At 45.2% G+C, this 18,608-nt stretch overlaps 1 protein-coding gene across 5 annotated transcripts in view; it reads right to left on the bottom strand.

The window, feature by feature from the left end:
• Positions 1–18,608, bottom strand: part of LOC129840949 (WD repeat-containing protein 17-like) — a 34,929-nt gene that overhangs the window by 1,875 nt on the left and 14,446 nt on the right. For 2 of the 5 annotated variants that reach the window (XM_055909007.1, XM_055909003.1), the window contains exons 5-27: positions 17,742–17,993; positions 17,300–17,422; positions 16,627–16,814; positions 16,261–16,429; positions 15,075–15,166; positions 14,710–14,879; positions 14,335–14,499; positions 13,748–13,950; positions 13,103–13,252; positions 12,470–12,600; positions 10,213–10,338; positions 9,846–10,001; positions 9,440–9,504; positions 4,497–4,629; positions 4,195–4,286; positions 3,928–4,027; positions 2,337–2,476; positions 2,187–2,207; positions 1,862–1,988; positions 1,423–1,667; positions 1,062–1,163; positions 842–940; positions 474–663 (exon numbers count right to left, since the gene is read on the bottom strand). In XM_055909007.1, coding sequence (XP_055764982.1) covers positions 474–663; positions 842–940; positions 1,062–1,163; positions 1,423–1,667; positions 1,862–1,988; positions 2,187–2,207; positions 2,337–2,476; positions 3,928–4,027; positions 4,195–4,286; positions 4,497–4,629; positions 9,440–9,504; positions 9,846–10,001; positions 10,213–10,338; positions 12,470–12,600; positions 13,103–13,252; positions 13,748–13,950; positions 14,335–14,499; positions 14,710–14,879; positions 15,075–15,166; positions 16,261–16,429; positions 16,627–16,814; positions 17,300–17,422; positions 17,742–17,993 — 3,239 coding nt within the window. The remainder of the gene's footprint in view (positions 1–473; positions 664–841; positions 941–1,061; positions 1,164–1,422; positions 1,668–1,861; positions 1,989–2,186; positions 2,208–2,336; positions 2,477–3,927; positions 4,028–4,194; positions 4,287–4,496; positions 4,630–9,439; positions 9,505–9,845; positions 10,002–10,212; positions 10,339–12,469; positions 12,601–13,102; positions 13,253–13,747; positions 13,951–14,334; positions 14,500–14,709; positions 14,880–15,074; positions 15,167–16,260; positions 16,430–16,626; positions 16,815–17,299; positions 17,423–17,741; positions 17,994–18,608) is intronic. The other 3 variants (XM_055909004.1, XM_055909005.1, XM_055909006.1) reach the window with 3 other exon arrangements.

Below are 18,608 nucleotides of genomic sequence, written 5' to 3'. Positions count from 1 at the left end.
AAAGGAAAAACACAGCACAACTTTTATTCTTCTATCATTGACCTTTACATCACCCTGGCCTGCAAAACAGTCTAAAGGTTGTAGTAACGTCCTCTTTCTCCCCTTGACTCACCAGAGGAAGTGACTGAGACACACTTGAAGCAGAAAGGCACTTCAAATCGTCGCTGTGGCTACAGCTTGAGCAGCAATTTACTGATTACCACCCACACAGTGATTACCCACCACTAGGGGACTACAAATAGTAACCACTTATGGGTTATATATAGCATGGTCCTCTTTATAAGGGGTTAGAAAGCGTGGCGGTTTCGGCCTGGGTTGCTGCTGAGCCCTTTGTTTCCCTGACCCAGATTAAGCCTAGTCCTTAACCATATTCTGTGTCCTCGAAACTGTCCCTTTGTGACCAATGTATTTTTCTGAATGTATTTTTCTGAATAAGCTTTGATTTATTAATTGGTTGATCGCTTGAGGCTGACCTGGATCCTGAGTCCGGTAAAGCAGGAGACTTGGACGTCAGAGTGGCTGGGCAGGTTGGAGCCTGTGACATAGTCGGGCCCCTCCAGGCCCCTGAGTGGCTCCTCCTGGAGCCTGTCTAGCAGACGGGCGTGCTCTGCCTTCTGGGCCTCTGACGGAGGGGTGTAGGGAGCCTCATCAGGACCCCTGGAGCTGGGTGGCATGGAGACAGAATCAAACGATTCAGACAGGTAAACACCGGGGTGTTTTAATGTCAGACTTTGAACCTCAAACTGTCTTGAGTTTGCTTGGACGTGACGACTAACGTATTTGCCAGGCCAGAGTAGAGTATATCAGTGTCATGGATTGATAAGACAATTCCTCCACTCACTTGATGAGAGACTGTGTGCAGGCCATCCATGCCTCCAGCTCTACAGAGAGTTGCTCTATCTGTAAGGGAACAGACACCTCTCTCCTCTTCATCAACTGACTGGGGAGGAAGGTGAGAGGTCAGAGATAGGGCTTTTCAATTCAACGTTGAAGCATTAGGTGATGTAGGTTCAACATAGACATTTAGAAAGTGCTCCGTGCTGTGGCTTTTTGCATCTTACCTGGTGTACTCGTAAAGTGCAGGAACGATGCTGGAGTATTGTCTTCTGATGGCCAACAGTGCACCGATGTAGCCAGATAGGATGAGCAGCTCACTTCGAGCTCTATAACACAGAAAGAACATCCAAGGAGAGAGGGCTGAGGACCAATCTATAGCAGCAGACGTTCTTATCCAGAGTGACTTATAGGAGCAATGAGGGTTAAGTGCATTGCTCAAGGGCACATTGACTGATTTTTCACCTAGTCGGTACAGGGATTCCAACCATAAACTTTTCGGTTGCTGGCCCAACACTCTTAACCACTAGGCTACCTGCCTAGACCCAGGTGATGTTGTCTCACACATTCTGATTCCCATTCACTTACTCAGTGAACTTGGCAAGTATGAGCCGGTCCGTTCTCATGTAACCCAGAAGGTCCAGGATAGGATGGACAGAGTCTACGGTCCAGTCAGAATCACTCAGCTGTTCTTTGACGTGGGTGATGCCAACAAGCAGGGCTGCCTCGGGTTCTGGACTCATTAGATAGTACTTGACAGCATTGAAGATGTCTCCCTCGCTGACAGCCGACTCAGCTAACGCCTGACATTCCTCCAGACTGGGAAGACCACACTGAAACAACACCACCAATTATTAACATGCATTTCTTACTTCAATGTTGTTGTTGACATTTTCATGTCATATTGTCGATAGGTCTATTTCTATGTTCTTCTGTTTTAATAAACAATTAGGGCCGGTTTCCCGGGCCCAGATTGGACTTAAAAGGATGCTCAATAGGGAATTTCCCGCTGAATTTCAGCACCAACTTTTTCATGGATTTGGTCTATCTCTGAGGAGCTCCCAGGGTAGAAGGCACACAGCTTGGCCAGCAGGACCTGGTTGTCTGGGATCATCTGGAGAAGGTCAGCTGCCAGGTCCCTGGGAAGGAGAAGGCTGGTGACATTAGTCCAGTAGTTGGATTGCAGAGGACACATCCACACATCCCTTTGAAAACCCAAGCAGTCTTTATGAATGAGGTAAGGTACTGTACAAGACCAGGTACAACCGGATGGAACAAAATCAACCCAGAATAAAGTCAAATCCATTCTCGCATTAAACACTAGGTTATGATACATGAAAAATGAATAATACCTGCTTCCAACTGATGGAAAGCTACAAGAAATGAGAGAATGGAGATGATAAACAACGCACTCCGTATATTCACAATCATATGGAGAAGATATATAATCTAGCCTGTCATATTCATTAGCCCTCTCATGAAGAGTTGTAATTGGCTCTTACCAGGTGGGTGCGGTCATGTACTTCCTGGCTAGTAGCTCCAGGACGTAGTGAGTGGCCTGATTGGCTGATTCTCCCAAAACCAGCCCTACACACACAGCCAGCTCCAGCTCATTACCCCGGATTAGACTGGCCATGGCTAGCTGTGGGGGACACACAACAACATGATAAGTTATGCATCGGGCCTCCCGGGTGGCGCAGTGCTCTAGGGCACTGCATCGCAGTGCTAACTGCGCCACCAGAGTCTCTGGGTTCGCGCCCAGGCTCTGTCGCAGCCGGCCGCGACCGGGAGGTCCGTGGGGCGACGCACAATTGGCATAGCGTCGTCCGGGGTAGGGAGGGTTTGGCCGGTAGGGATATCCTTGTCTCATCGCGCTCCAGCGACTCCTGTGGCGGGCCGGGCGCAGTGCGCGCCAGCCAAGGGGGCCAGGTACACGGTGTTTCCTCCGACACATTGGTGCGGCTGGCTTCCGGGTTGGAGGCGCGCTGTGTTAAGAAGCAGTACGGCTGGTTGGGTTGTGCTTCGGAGGACGCATGGCTTCGACCTTCGTCTCTCCCGAGCCCGTACGGGAGTTGTAGCGATGAGACAAGGTAGTAATTACTAGCGATTGGATACCACGAAAAAATTGGGGAGAAAATGGGATAAAAAAAACAAAAAAAAATTATGCATCTACTAAATATGCCCATTTATGTTCACATTCATAGGCATTAGTGCTCTGTAGGTTTAAGCTCCAGCCCGACACGTAAATACCTGATTCAGCCAATCAAGGGCCAGAGGAGCTGCTGATTAGTAGAACCGGGTCTATTAGGAGTAGGGTTGGAACAAAACCCTGCAGGAGGGTAGCTCATGACCAGCTTTAGGTTTCCGGTGCACAACTAGTATGCAGCTAGCAGTGCCAGCAGCATACCACCAGCAGTGCCAGCAGCATAGCACCCTGAATACCACTGCTGACTTGCTTCTGAAGCTAAGCAGGGTTGGTCCTGGTCAGTCCCTGGATGGGAGTCCAGATGCTGCTGGAAGTGGTGTTGGAGGGCCGGTAGGAGGCACTCTTTCCTCTGGTCTAAAAAATATCCCGGTGCAGTCTTTTGGATGGGACGTTAAATGTGTGTCCTGACTCTCTGAGGTCATTAAAGATCCCATGGCACTTATCGTAAGAGTAGAGGTGTTAACCCCGGTGTCCTGGCTAAATTCCCAATCTGGCCCTCAAATCATCACGGTCAACTATTAATCCACAGTTTACGATGGGTTCACTCCTCTCCCCTGTAACTATTCCCCAGGTTGTTGCTGTAAATTCGATTGTGTTACATTTACATTTACATTATTTAGCAGACGCTCTTATCCAGAGCGACTTACAAGTACATACATCCATACTTTTTTTTTGTACTGGCCCCCCCGTGGGAATCGAACCCACAACCCTGGCGTTGCAAGCGCCATGCTCTACCAACTGAGCCACACGGGGCTGTTCTCAGTCAACTTACCTGGTAAAATAACGGAATAAAAATAACTGTGAATGTTATGTGTGTATTACAAGAGAACATACATGGAGGATCATATGTAACCTTTGACGCCATCACGCCCTGTCTGTGTGTTTACCTCAGTGTTGTCCACAGCCAGGTGACAGCAGGCCGCCAGCACAGCACGGCCATCTTGGAAATACCACTCCGCTAGCTCCTTACATACACACTGCAGTAGCCTGGAACAACAGAGATTACACTTCACCCTCACAAGCCTGGGGTCACGAGGGGATATTCAGTTGCCCAGTATGGATGCAATGCACCATGGACAGGATGGTGATTACGTATCCTGTGGAACACTCCATAATGAGGCAAAATGGCGTATTTTCATGTGAAAAGGACACACCCGTTATATGCCTGTATGTCGTCGCTGTCTGTAGTGGTTGTATGGCTGATTACGGCGTTCTGAGGCACGTGGATGTTGCCTTCACAAGCTCCCTGTACAAGAACGACAACAAAGATATGACGTGCGACAGCAATTTGGCTGAATGAACCTTCATCAATCCAGATAAATCCATTAACATGGTGGTATTTTGTTCTCTCCTTTAGAGAACAGGGGTTCCGATTGGAACCAATACATGTTTTATATATTATGTTACTTTGTTTTCTAATTCTACAATTAATCGAAGGATGTCAATGTCGACATACCTGAGCCACTAGCAGCGCCTCGTTCAGTTGACCCCTGGCAGTAAAGAAGTTGACCAGCTTCCTCACGTCTCCCGTGGCGATGCAGTACGGGATGACATCATGGTTTTCTTCCTGCATCAGCTGGTCGGCTCTTCTACGAGGACACACGCATTGAGTAAGATAGTCAACAGCCACTGTTGTGGTTCTAATTGTAAGTCCGCTTTTTTTTCCAGGTGGTGGCTGAGCAGTTCAGACGTCTTTTTCCGTATTGTCGTGTCGTGTCCTGTATATATATATATTTACACCTTTTCTTCACATATCTTTAATTTATTTTATTATCCAAGAACTCAACTACAAAAGCTTTCCTGCAAAAGCTTTCCTGCAACCCGCTTCACCAATTACAATATTATTATTTACCTCAATCTGAAAATCCATCGTGGAAGATAGCCAGGGGCTAATTCAGAAGCTAGCCTGAAAGCTAACCAGAAGCTACTCCGATAGCTAGCCAGAAGCTAATCTGTAGCTGCCCCGAAATTAGCCGGTTTGCTGGCTAGCGTTGGTGTTTCAGCTGCCCACGTTTTGCGGTCATCAGCTATTCCTTTAGCTCGATAATCTACCGGCACTTTTGTGCAACGCGACTCGGACCGGAGCATTCCGGGACTTTTTTTCTCTCAGTTTCCCCGGATTCCAACCGCAGGCTCTGGACACCTGCACCTTGATTTCGCAGCTAGCTAGCTGCATACCGTGTGACTATTGGCTTACGTTGACCCCGGAGCAAACTCAAATCATGCTGGAGCTAGCCAGCTGAGGAGTTCCATCACCATCCGGACCCGTTTCTTTTGTTGCTGCTGCAGATACGGAACCCCACCGGGCCTTCACGACTGACTGCCGACGTTATCTGCCCGAGGGATTTATCCATCCGGCACCTCCGTCCCGACGTTACCTGAACGCTCATCTGAGGCCCGCTAATCGTTAGCTGTCTTATCAGCTGCTATCTGAACAAAACCCCACTACACGGAACCTACCGACGGAAACGCACGAGGTATCTACAAACAGACCTCCATCCTATGCTGCTACCGATAGCCATAAACCCGGCCAGCTGTCTGGATCGCCACGACCCCAACCAACCTCTACTCACTGGACCCTTATTGATCACTCGATTAAGCATGCCTCTCCTTAATGTAAATATGCCTTGTCCATTGCTGTTCTGGTTAGTGTTTATTGGCTTATTTCACTGTAGAGATTCTAGCCCTGCTCTCTATACCATATCCAACCTCTCAGTTCCACCACCCACATATGCGATGACATCACCTGGTTTCAATGATGTTTCTAGAGACAAGATCTCTCTCATCATCACTCAATACCTAGGTTTACCTCCACTGTATTCACATCCTACCATACCTTTGTCTGTACATTATTCCTTTAAACTATTTTATCGCCCCCAGAAACTTCCTTTTACTCTCTGCTCTAGTAGCTCTAGGCGACCAATTCTCATAGCTTTTAGCCGTACCCTTATCGTACTTCTCCTCTGTTCCTCTGGTGATGTAGAGGTGAATCCAGGCCCTGCAGTACCTGGCTCCACTCCTATTCCCCAGGCGCTCTCTTTTAATGACTTCTGTAACCGTAATAGCCTTGGCTTCATGCATGTTAACATTAGAAGCCTCCTCCCTAAGTTTGTTTTGTTCACTGCTTTAGCACACTCTACCAACCCGGATGTTTTAGCCGTGTCTGAATCCTGGCTTAGAAAGACCACCAAAAATTCAGACATTTTTATCCCCAATTACAATATTTTCAGACAAGATAGAACGGCCAAAGGGGGCGGTGTTGCAATCTACTGCAAAGACTGCCTGCAGAGTTCTGTTATACTATCCAGGTCTGTTCCCAAACAATTTGAACTTCTACTTTTAAAAATCCACCTCTCTAAAAACAAGTCTCTCACCGTTGCCTCCTGCTATAGACCACCCTCTGCCCCCAGCTGTGCTCTGGACACTATATGTGAACTGATTACCCCCCATCTATCTTCAGAGCTCGTGCTGCTAGGCGACCTAAATTTGAACATGCTCAACACCCCAGCCACCCTACAATCTAAGCTTGATGCCCTCAATCTCACACAAATTATCAATGAACCTACCAGGTACCACCCCAATTCCGTAAACACGGGTACCCTCATAGATATCATCCTAACAAACTTGCCCTCCAAATACACCTCTGCTGTTTTCAACCAAGATCTCAGCGATCACTGCCTCATTGCCTGCATCCGTAATGGGTCAGCGGTCAAACGACCTCCACTCATCACTGTCAAACGCTCCCTGAAACACTTCAGCGAGCAGGCCTTCCTAATCGACCTGGCCGGGGTATCCTGGAAGGATATTGATCTCATCCCGTCAGTAGAGGATGCCTGGTCATTTTTTTAAAATGCCTTCCTCACCATCTTGAATAAGCATGCCCCATTCAAGAAATTTAGAACCAGGAACAGATATAGCCCTTGGTTCTCTCCTGACCTGACTGCCCTTAACCAACAGAAAAACATCCTATGGCGTTCTGCATTAGCATCGAACAGCCCCCGTGATATGCAACTTTTCAGGGAAGCCAGAAACCAATATACACAGGCAGTTAGAACAGCCAAGGCTAGCTTTTTCAAGCAGAAATTTGCTTCCTGCAACACAAATTCAAAAAAGTTCTGGGACACCGTAAAGTCCATGGAGAATAAGAACACCTCCTCCCAGCTTCCAACCGCTCTGAAGATAGGAAACACTGTCACCACCGACAAATCCACTATAATTGAGAATTTCAATAAGCATTTTTCTACGGCTGGCCATGCTTTCCACCTGGCTACCCCTACCCCGGACAACTGCACTGCCCTCCCCTCTGCTACTCGCCCAAGCCTTCCCCATTTCTCTTTCTCCCAAATACAGTCAGCTGATGTTCTTAATGAGCTGCAAAATCTGGACCCTTACAAATCAGCCGGGCTAGATAATCTGGACCCTTTCTTTCTAAAACTATCTGCTGAAATTGTTGCCACCCCTATTACTAGCCTCTTCAACCTCTCTTTCGTGGCGTCTGAGATCCCCAAAGATTGGAAAGCAGCTGCGGTTATCCCCCTCTTCAAAGGGGGGGACACCCTTGACCCTAACTGCTACAGACCTATATCTATCCTACCCTGCCTTTCTAAGGTCTTCGAAAGCCAAGTCAACAAACAGATTACCGACCATTTCGAATCACACCACACCTTCTCCGCTATGCAATCTGGTTTCAGAGCTGGTCATGGGTGCACCTCAGCCACGCTCAAGGTCACAAACGATATCGTAACCGCCATCGATAGGAAACAATACTGTGCAGCCGTATTCATTGACCTGGCCAAGGCTTTTGACTCTGTCAATCACCACATCCTCATTGGCAGACTCGACAGCCTTGGTTTCTCTAATGATTGCCTCGCCTGGTTCACCAACTACTTCTCTGATAGAGTTCAGTGTGTCAAATCGGAGGGTCTGTTGTCCGGGCCTCTGGCAGTCTCTATGGGGGTGCCACAGGGTTCAATTCTTGGACCGACTCTCTTCTCTGTTTACATCAATGATGTCGCTCTTGCTGCTGGTGATTCTCTGATCCACCTCTACGCAGACGACACTATTCTGTATACTTCTGGCCCTTCTTTTGACACTGTGTTAACAACCCTCCAGGCGAGCTTCAATGCCATACAACTCTCCTTCCGTGGCCTCCAACTGCTCTTAAATACAAGTAAAACCAAATGCATGCTCTTCAACCGATCGCTGCCTGCTCCTGCCCGCCTGTCCAACATCACTACTTTGGACGGCTCTGACTTAGAATATGTGGACAACTACAAATACCTAGGTGTCTGGTTAGACTGTAAACTCTCCTTCCAGACCCACATCAAACATCTCCAATCCAAAGTCAAATCTAGAATTGGCTTCCTATTCCGCAACAAAGCATCCTTTACTCATGCTGCCAAACATACCCTTGTAAAACTGACCATCCTACCAATCCTCGACTTCGGTGATGTCATTTACAAAATAGCCTCCAAAACCCTACTCAATAAATTGGATGCAGTCTATCACAGTGCCATCCGTTTTGTCACCAAAGCCCCATATACTACCCACCACTGCGACCTGTACACTCTCGTTGGCTGGCCCTCGCTTCATACTCGTCGCCAAACCCACTGGTTCCAGGTCATCTACAAGACCCTGCTAGGTAAAGTCCCCCCTTATCTCAGCTCGCTGGTCACCATAGCAGCACCTACCTGTAGCACGCGCTCCAGCAGGTATATCTCTCTAGTCACCCCCAAAACCAATTCTTCCTTTGGACGCCTCTCCTTCCAGTTCTCTGCTGCCAATGACTGGAACGAACTACAAAAATCTCTGAAACTGGAAACACCTATCTCCCTCACTAGCTTTAAGCACCAGCTGTCAGAGCAGCTCATAGATTACTGCACCTGTACATAACCCATCTACAATTTAGCCCAAACAACTACCTCTTTACCTACTGTATTTATTTATTAATTTATTTTGCTCCTTTGCACCCCATTATTTCTGTCTCTACTTTGCACTTTCTTCCAATGCAAACCAACCATTCCAGTGTTTTTTTTAGTTTTTATTTTACTTGCTGTGTTGTATTCACTTCGCCTCCATGGCCTTTTTATATTTTTATTTATTTATACATATATCTGTTTGCCTTCACCTCCCTTATCTCACCTCACTTGCTCACATTGTATATAGACTTATTTTTTTTTTCACTGTATTATTGACTATATGTTTGTTTTTACTCCATGTGTAACTATGTGTTGTTGTATGTGTCGAACTGCTTTGCTTTATCTTGGCCAGGTCGCAATTGTAAATGAGAACGTGTTCTCAATTTGCCTACCTGGTTAAATAAAGGTTAAATAAAAATGGCTCAAATGTACATGTAACCATAATATGCCTCTTGAATTGACAAACTATCTCAAAACATACCGTTGCATGAGTTTCTTCCAGTACTTTGTGGATACACCAGGGGCAACTGACAATGCCTTGTCCCACTGGCAAACACAGAAAACATGACAAACATCATCCTTATGTACAGCAATTAATGCCGTGATTGTTCATGGACACCCTTTAATGAGGGACATACTGTAATGCCGTATGAGTCCATGTATTGTTCCTGATACACCCATAGTTGTTCAACACACAGAAAAAATATGCTATGTAGTACCAAAAATGATTCTAAGGCTGTCCCCATAGGAGAACCCTTTGAATAACCCCTTTTGGTTCCAGGTAAAGCAAAAAGGGTTCTACCTATGGGGACAGCCGCAGAACCCTTTTGGAACCCTTTTTTCCTCTAAGAGTGTAGCCTAGGCCCTATAATGAATCAGTCCATTACCTCTCCCAGTTCCACCATGAGTTCACAGTATCTCTGGATCTGCCCCAGTCTCAGATGGATCTCTGCTGCGTCTCTCAGTCTCTCCTCTTTACTGGGAGCACCGATCCCCCCGCCGAACTTAGACATCTTCACTATGGTCAATTCCTGGGCCTCAGACTACAGAACAGACACATTGAAATGTAAGTGAATAGTCGTGAAACGTTTGATGTTCTTTTGAAAACGAACCCCTTAGGAATATGACTCATACGCTTGGTCCAAAATCACTCCATCCCCCTTTCCTTTGGCCCTAACCCTTGGATGTTTGCAGATCTGAAGGGACTGGATCATGTGTGAGATGAGACACTCAGTCAGTCAGTGGTCGACTTACGGTTTTGAAGCGGACCAAGTGTTTCATGTGCATGATGCCCTTGCCGTAGCTCTGGGGAAGCAGACTGTCGTCCTGCCCGTTGATCACTGACACCAGGTCCCACAGGTTATGACTGCCCCCTGGTGGCTGGAGGAAAGAACATAGAAAAAGAATTCATAAGCACTTCATAAGAGTAGTAGGTAGTATGAACAGTACATAATACATGGGGATTCCAGTAATATGTGCTAATATTACTGCCAAATAGGAGTACTAACTTGAAAGGTTACCTATAGGTTATTTGATACCTGATGACGTAAAATTATACCAAGAAAAAACGACTATACTTCCATCAAACTATCAGATTAAAACCATGTGTCTGGACTACGGGAATGGAATAACTAAATCACTGTAAATAGAGTGCTATTAATTTAACCTCTTGTTAATAGGGGGCACTGTTTTCACTTTGGGAAAAAATTGTGCCCAAATTAAACGGCCTCGTACTCTGTTCTAGATCATACGATATGCATATTATTATTGCTATTGGATAGAAAACACTCTGAAGTTTCTAAAACTGTTTGAATTATATCTGTGAGTAAAACAGAACTCATTTGGCAGCAAACTTCCAAACAGGAAGTGAAAATTCTGAAAATGTGTCTGTATAAGGTCTTGCCTATTCAATTGCCTTATATTTATGGATCTGTATGCACTTCATACGCCTTCCACTAGATGTCAACAGGAAGTAGAATGTTGAATTGGGTGTCTAGCTTGATGTGAGACCAAATGAGAGCTTTTGGAGTGACAGGTCCGCCATATTGGCAGTATTTTGCTGCGCACCAGGGAGCACCATATTATTTTCTGCAATGCGTTAGGTAGACACGACGAAATGCTCCGTCTTGGACGTTATTGGATAAATATGAGAAAAACATCATAAAGATGGATTTTCAACTGAGTTTGACCAGTTTATTCGACTTTTATTATGACTTTTGGAATTTTTCGTTCCATGCGCCAAGAGTTCATGGACATGTGCGCTCCACCATGCTAGCCAAAGTTGCTAATTCGACAGAAGAAATTGACATTCTAAAACAAAACAACAATTTATTGTGGAACTAGGACTCCTTGCACTGCATTCTGATGGAATATCATCAAAGATAAGAGAATATTTATGATGTTATTTCGTATTTTTGTGGAATATGTTTTGCTCCAACATGGTGGAGAATGGCTGGGTGCTGTCTCAGATTATTGCATGCTGTGCTTTGTACAAAATTTATTTTTTTAAATCTAACACAGCGGTTGCATTAAGAACAAGTGTATCTTTCATTTGCTGTACAACATGTATTTTTCAGCAAAGTTTATGATGAGTTTTTAGTTTAGATTACGTCGTTGTCTAAAATGTCTCCGGACATTTTGGTGTTATTTGTGACGATGGCTGCGTTGTAAAACCAGGATTTGTAGCTATATATATGCACATTTTCGAACAAAACATAAATCTATTGTATAACATGATGTTATAAGACTGTCATCTGATGAAGTTGTTCAAAGGTTAGTGATTCATTTTATCTCTATTTGTGGGTTTTGTGAAACCTATGTTTGCGGTGAAAAAATGGCGTTGTGTGTTTGGCTATTGTGGTGAGCTAACATAAATATATATTGTGTTTTCGCTGTAAAACACTTAAAAAATCGGAAATATTGGCTGGATTCACAAGATGTTTATCTTTCATTTGCTGTACAACATGTATTTTTCATAAAAGTTTTATGATGAGTATTTATATATTTCACGTTGCTCTCTGTAATTATTCTTGCTGTTTTGGTGCTATTTGTGACGATGGCTGCAATGTAAAACTGCGATTTATACCTATAAATATGCACATTTTCGAACAAAACATAAATGTATTGTATAACATGATGTTATAAGACTGTCATTTGATGAGGTTGTTCAAAGGTTAGTGATTCATTTTATCTCTATTTGTGGGTTTTGTGAAAGCTATGCTTGCGGTGAAAAAATGCCGTTGTGTGTTTGGCTATTGTGGTGAGTTAACATAAATATATATTGTGTTTTCGCTGTAAAACATTTTAAAAATCGGAAATGTTGGCTGGATTCACAAGATGTTTATCTTTCATTTGCTGTATTGGACTTGTGATTTCATGAAATTATTTTATATGATATCCCTGTGGCGCTAGGCTAGGCTATGCTAGTCAGCTTTTTTGATGAGGATGATCCCGGATCCGGGCGGGGGGGTCCGTAGAGGAAAATTGGAAAATTGCAAGTAAATATACTCACAGAGAAACATTCGGAGAACCACCTGAGTTTCTTCACCCGTACTTCACTGGAGAGTTTATCCAGCTCCTGCTTGATGTCTCTGGACACCTTCCCACAGAGCAGAGGGGTAGCACCAGGTACCATGGCCCTATCTGGAGGAGAGGAGGGGATATAGTACTCTACCATACAGACACACACAGATTCAGAATAATAGTTCTTGTGAGGCTATGTCGTGTTTGGACTGATAAATATTTGCGGTATCACTCTCTCACAGTGGAGACAGAGTTATGAGCATCAACATATTGATGTCATGAGTAATCAACACTTCCGTAACAATATCGTCATAGTGACTGATGGGAGAGTGATAAATAGTGTTTACTGATGAATCCCTCATCCTGGAGTGTATACAGATAGAAATGTAGCACATAGAACTAACACGATTCCTTACTCTACATGGCCAGTGATGTAGAGGTAAAAAAATGTACGCGCAAACGCTAACCGCAGTTCGCGGTGAGTAAAGTAACGCTCCCTGTATTTTCAATGCATTTTTTCAGCGAAAGGTTGGTAAACGCCGGCACAAAAAAAGGGTGTTTACGTGCCACTGTACATGTTCTACACAAAACATTTCTTCAGTATCGTAAACATTTGACTGACCCGTGTTGCCGATGATGTCGTCCCAGCTGTGGTCAGCCAGGACGTTGACCAGGAGCGGAGCGATGAGCGGAGTGAGGGACCACAACCTGACCGTAGAGTCCCGGGAACATGAGGCCATGGTGAACGGACGGCTGGGGTGGCAGGTCAGGCCTGGAGGAATCAGATCAGGTTACAGCATTGCAGACACAGTGTCAGTGTAGAAACAGTACCATATATTTCATTTCACATTCAGTGACCTCTATAAAGCATAGCAAGTTTCCCCAACTGGTGGTCCGCAGATGATTTTATTTGGCCCCCAAAGTTTGTGAAAAAACCCCCCACCAGCCCCCCCCCCCCCCCCCCCCCCCCCCCCCCCCTCTATATGAAATTTTGGGATGTTTTCTTGTTGGACATAAAAGGCTGTGAAAACACCAGCAAATCAGCTCCAAGTGATTTGAATTTTGATTCCCACGCATAATAGAGAGAGATATGTGATTGTATGAAAACCCCAGCAAGGTTTGAGATGATAATTTCTTTTGTCAAATATTATATGTTTGGGCTTCTGGTGGTCAGTTTGCAGTCTAGAAATGATCCTGGGCCCGTGGCTGAGTCGATTTGATGATGGCTGCAGTGTGGTGTTCCTGATTCATTACTGAGGACCGGTACCATAAACATCAGCGCCGTGGTCGTAGCAGGTGTCCAGGCAGGTTCCGTCCCTGGTGTCCCAGACTTTAATGGTGTAGTCCCAGCTGCCGCTGGTCAGCAGGTAGGGCACCTCCGTGTTCCACATCAGGCCTCGGACCGGCGCCGTGTGACCACTCAGCACGTTGATACAGGCATCCTGGGTATAATCCCAGATACGCACAGTCCTAGAGAGCGAGAGAGAGAGAGAGAGAGAGAGAGAGAGAGAGAGAGAGAGAGAGAGAGAGAGAGAGAGAGAGAGAGAGAGAGAGAGAGAGAGAGAGAGAGAGAGAGAGAGAGAGAGAGAGAGAGAGAGAGAGAGAGAGAGAGATATTATATGCGGACTCCCACATACATAATAGAGTGACTAGTCAAAAAAATGGCATCTGTATTGATAATGGTAGCATATCAAATAACTACCATGAGTATCTGTGTATCAGCACAAAGTGTTTACCATGCATTATTCAGGTACTGTTACACATTGGTGGATGTGATAAATTACCCTAATGCAATGTGCTGTGAGACTCAGTGAAAGAACATATATGAATAATGTATTAATGTACTGCATGTACCCGTCATCTGAGCCACTGCAGAGAATACCCTCTCGGAGAGGAGACCAGCGCACGTGGAACACCTTGGCCAGGTGACCCGTGAACACCTTGAGTGGCTGGTCAGAACTGGTGGCCAGGTAGTACACACGTACGTTTTTATCCTCACAACCCGTGGCTATCATGTCTCTGGGAATGGAGAGAGAGAGAGAGACAAAAAGAGTGAGAGAAAGAGAAGGATAGATACAGAGACGGACGGACGGACAGACGGACAGACGGACAGACGGACAGACAGACAGAGAAAGGATATAAGATCTAGTAGAATATAGGTAACTAACTACATCTTCCAGTATACTTGTTATACAGTATGAAAGGTGAACTACACAACTGGACTCTTACTTGTTATTCTGGCTCCAGTCACAACCGAACACAGCAGCAGGGTGCTTGTACTTGTGTAAGACCCTGCCGTCGATGGTCCTAATGATGCAAAAGCCGTCGCCACTACATGTGGCTATTCTTTTAGAGTCCTTATGGCTCCATGCGATACAGAAGATACCATTATTCCCATGCTGTTGAGTACACAAGGGAACAAAAAGGCTGTGACATCAAAAAAAATATTCATGCCGACCCGAACAAACTGCGCTGGCTAGTGGATGCGTAACCAGGCTAGCTCAGTACAGCTTGGTTAGGTTTAGCTCGGTTCGGCTCAGTAGTGTGAAAAGCCCTTATGACTGTCATGTTTTTGGTCAGGGTTGTTGACGTACCTCATTGAATCGTGTGATCATCTTCCCTTTCTTCACATCCCAGATGAATGCACCGTTCCGGGACGTGGCTCCGGCTATGCAGTTCAGGTCTCCTTTCGAAGAACACACACGAAGATAACAAGAGACATATTTACGACTTCCAAATGAACGAACGCAAGAAAGCGCAACATATTTCATAACTTGGTTTGAATCATAACAAAAAATGCATTATGTTGACTTCTTAATTTATATTCAGTAAATCATTATTCATGGGAAAGAACTCAAGGTAACACTTTACTTGAAAATATATACTTAAGGTGTTCATAAAACATCTATTCATCACCAGCAGAGCAGTTTTCACAATAAAAGTCAACATGATGAATTATGGTATATAAATGGTGTTTTGAATTAGAGCATGGGAAGGTTGGACTATGAGCGCATATCAAAGTATGCGAAACGGGACATGCGGGCACTTCTCGGCTGCGTACTCCATTTGTACATATTTCGACGTGTGCATAGACGCAAGCTTCAATGGAAAGTGTGCACAGAAATATGACGCAAGCATGTAAAAAAACACGCAAAAGTCTTGAAACCAATGGCCATTATTTGAGCTGAAGCGAGAGAAAATAAACTGACTCCTATGTTTTTTCTTGATACATTAAGAAATGCATACTGTGTTATTTTTGGCATGTTTACCTGCCTACAACATCCACTGTACTGTGCAGAGACAGCAAGCCTAGTAATTCAATAGGGGGACTTGTTAGCTACTACTGTTAGCTAGCTAGATAGCCACAAAGAATTGGTAGCGAGCTACCGACGAAGAGTTGACATCAACCTTGCATAACATTTGTTTTAGGTAATTTTTACCTGTTAAACTATCTGGTTAGCTAGATCATTACGATTCACATATAGCTAGCTGATAGTTATGACGTAAAACATTTGCTTTGTGTATATCTTGCTTCGTCTCCATTGTTGCCATTGACCTGGCTGGAAGAAGGTTCACTGAATGGGGAGGTGCAGCGTGAAGTACTACAGTAGGGGGAGTGCTTCTCAAATGTCATGGTTTATGCGTTCTCCATACTCTCGTCCTCACAAGAACATCCTCGGAGAATGCACTCGGAGCACGAGAGTGTGGAACACGCTCAAATGCATATTGAGAAACACCCAAAGTATTATGGTCTGTGTGTGTTCTCTCCCCATGTCTTACCAGGAGCCCAGGACAGAGAGTAGACCACACCCTCGTTGCCGGGAGACGTATTAACTGCCGTGAGGGTGTTGATGTCCCACACCTTAATGGTCCCGTCAAACGAAGCTGTCGCCAACAGGTTGGGGTCATCTGGCTTGAACTTACAGTCAAATATGGTCTCAACATGACCCTGAGAACAACATATTGTTTCATAGTCAGGTCTTCTTCAACATGAACTGGATTGGGAGTTATGTACAACAGAAATGCAGACACAAACAAGAAATAGAAGAATGCCCTTAGGATCATCCCAATTTCCCTACCTCCCTCCCCACTTGTCCTCCCTTCTTTTCACCCCCCTCCCCCAATCTCTTCCCCTCCCTCCCTCACCAGGTCTCGTAGGAAGTCCCACTTCTTGGCTCCCATGTCGTAGAGCCCAACCCCTCCATCCATGAAGCAGCAGACAGCGTGGCCCGGGGGGAGGGAGAAGGCCTGGTTCTGGGATAGAGTAGGAGGAGGAACAGCCTCACTGGTGGATGATGTGTAGTGGTTCTTTGTCGGGGAGATGGAGCTCAAGGCTGAAAAGAGGGTGGGAGGCAAATAATGGCGGGGCCAGGAGGGGTCAGGAGATAGCATGAATGGGGAAAGAATACACTATGCTATGGAAAAGTTACAGTTTTTCCAAGAGATACAGCAATCTTATTTCACAAGATCAGTCATTCATATCCAAAACCCTGAAGTTATTGTACACTTTTAGAAAAAAGGGACCCAAAAGGGTTCTTCGGCTGTCAGTATAGTGGAACCCTTTTTGGTTCTAGGTAGAACCCTATTGGGTTCCATATACAACTCTCTCTGTGGAAAGGGTTGTACATGGAACCCAAAAGGATTATGCCTTGAAACAAAACGGTTTTACCTCGAACCAAAAAGGGTTCTTCAAAGGGTTCTCCTATTGGGACAGCTGTAGATTGCACCTTTTTTTCTAAGAGTGTGCTGCAGACTGTGGATTCTACCTTCATCTGTGGATTACCAGAGCTAATGTGTCAGTAGTGTGTCAGATGCTTACATTTCTTGGCTGGGGGAGAGTTTAACACATGTAAAGCATGGAAGCCGGTCATCTTCAGTTTGAAGTTGTCCAGAGGTGTAGATCTGGACACGTTCCATATCCTCAACACACCAACTTGAGAATCTGGAAACAGAAGGAACACGTTAGAACAGTGGTATTGACCCAAGTTCTAAAGGCCTGAGCCTTACACACCTGACCTCTAGCTACCTACACTGATAAACATACCCTACCTCATGTAAAGAACAAACCCAGGGCTGTGACCTTACCTTAACCCCCCAGTACCCTACCCCTTATATCCTACCCCATAAACCCCACCCCCATTTCTTTACCTCTAGTGATGAACATGCCAGGGGCGCTGGGGACCCAGCTTTCCCCTCCCCCTACACCCTGCACCCTAACCCATTGTACCCTACCCGTAAACCCCACCCCAATATGTCCTTACCTCCAGTGATGAACATGCCGGGTGCACTGGGGACCCAGGCCAGACACTGTACAGAGGCAGCTGAACTGGGGAAGCTGAAGGTAGTGACACAGGTGAGCCCCTCTGAGTCTACCATTCGGATGCCATTATGCAGGTTAGCCACTAGGAGGTAGTCTGTAGACAGGGGATCCCACTCCAACGCTGAGACCGGGTCCTCCTCATCCGTCCCCTCTAAAGACTCCGGGCGCAACACGTGCTTCTGGTTTTTAGATCCTAGGACAGGAGAGGAGGCCTGCTGCATCAACTGACTAAATAAAGTCACCACAGCCCCTAATGAAATACCTGGAGGTACCAAATAAAGGTTCCCATGTGGAAGAAACAGTCAATAAATACATATTTAAAGGTTGTGTTTTTTCTTCCTGGCACTGATTCTGCTGGTAGCAGCTATTTCGAAGAAGGGTCTGCAGAAGTAAGATCTTAATTTGATCACTCTTGTTGCTGAGAATTTTCCTGCACAGCAGGAAATGCAAACGTGTAGTGTATTCAAGGTTTTAAAAGGCTTCTATAGTATGTGATTTTCACTTTAAAATGTCAGTCTTGATTTGCCCTAACAAAAAAATTTGCGACCTCTACAAATATATCCATTAATTATAATCCACATAATAATTCACATTTCCTGTTGCTGCAGGATTAATTTCCTGCTATAGCAAACTGTCTCAAATTTAGATCCTACATCTGCACTTGCAAAATTATAATGTGGTTGTTTTCCCGACTAAAATGATTGTAAGTCACTCTGGATAAGAGTGTCTGCTAGCTAAATGACTCATAAAAGTGTTTGTAATAAGGAAACGCATGCCCAGTTCTTTCACATCAGTGCAAATGAAGGAG

The sequence above is a fragment of the Salvelinus fontinalis genome, chromosome 42, assembly GCF_029448725.1.
Source record: "Salvelinus fontinalis isolate EN_2023a chromosome 42, ASM2944872v1, whole genome shotgun sequence".
Classification (NCBI taxonomy): Eukaryota; Metazoa; Chordata; class Actinopteri; order Salmoniformes; family Salmonidae; genus Salvelinus; species Salvelinus fontinalis.
Note: the sequence above shows the minus strand (reverse complement) of the source record. Positions and strands in the feature narration are given on the sequence as shown.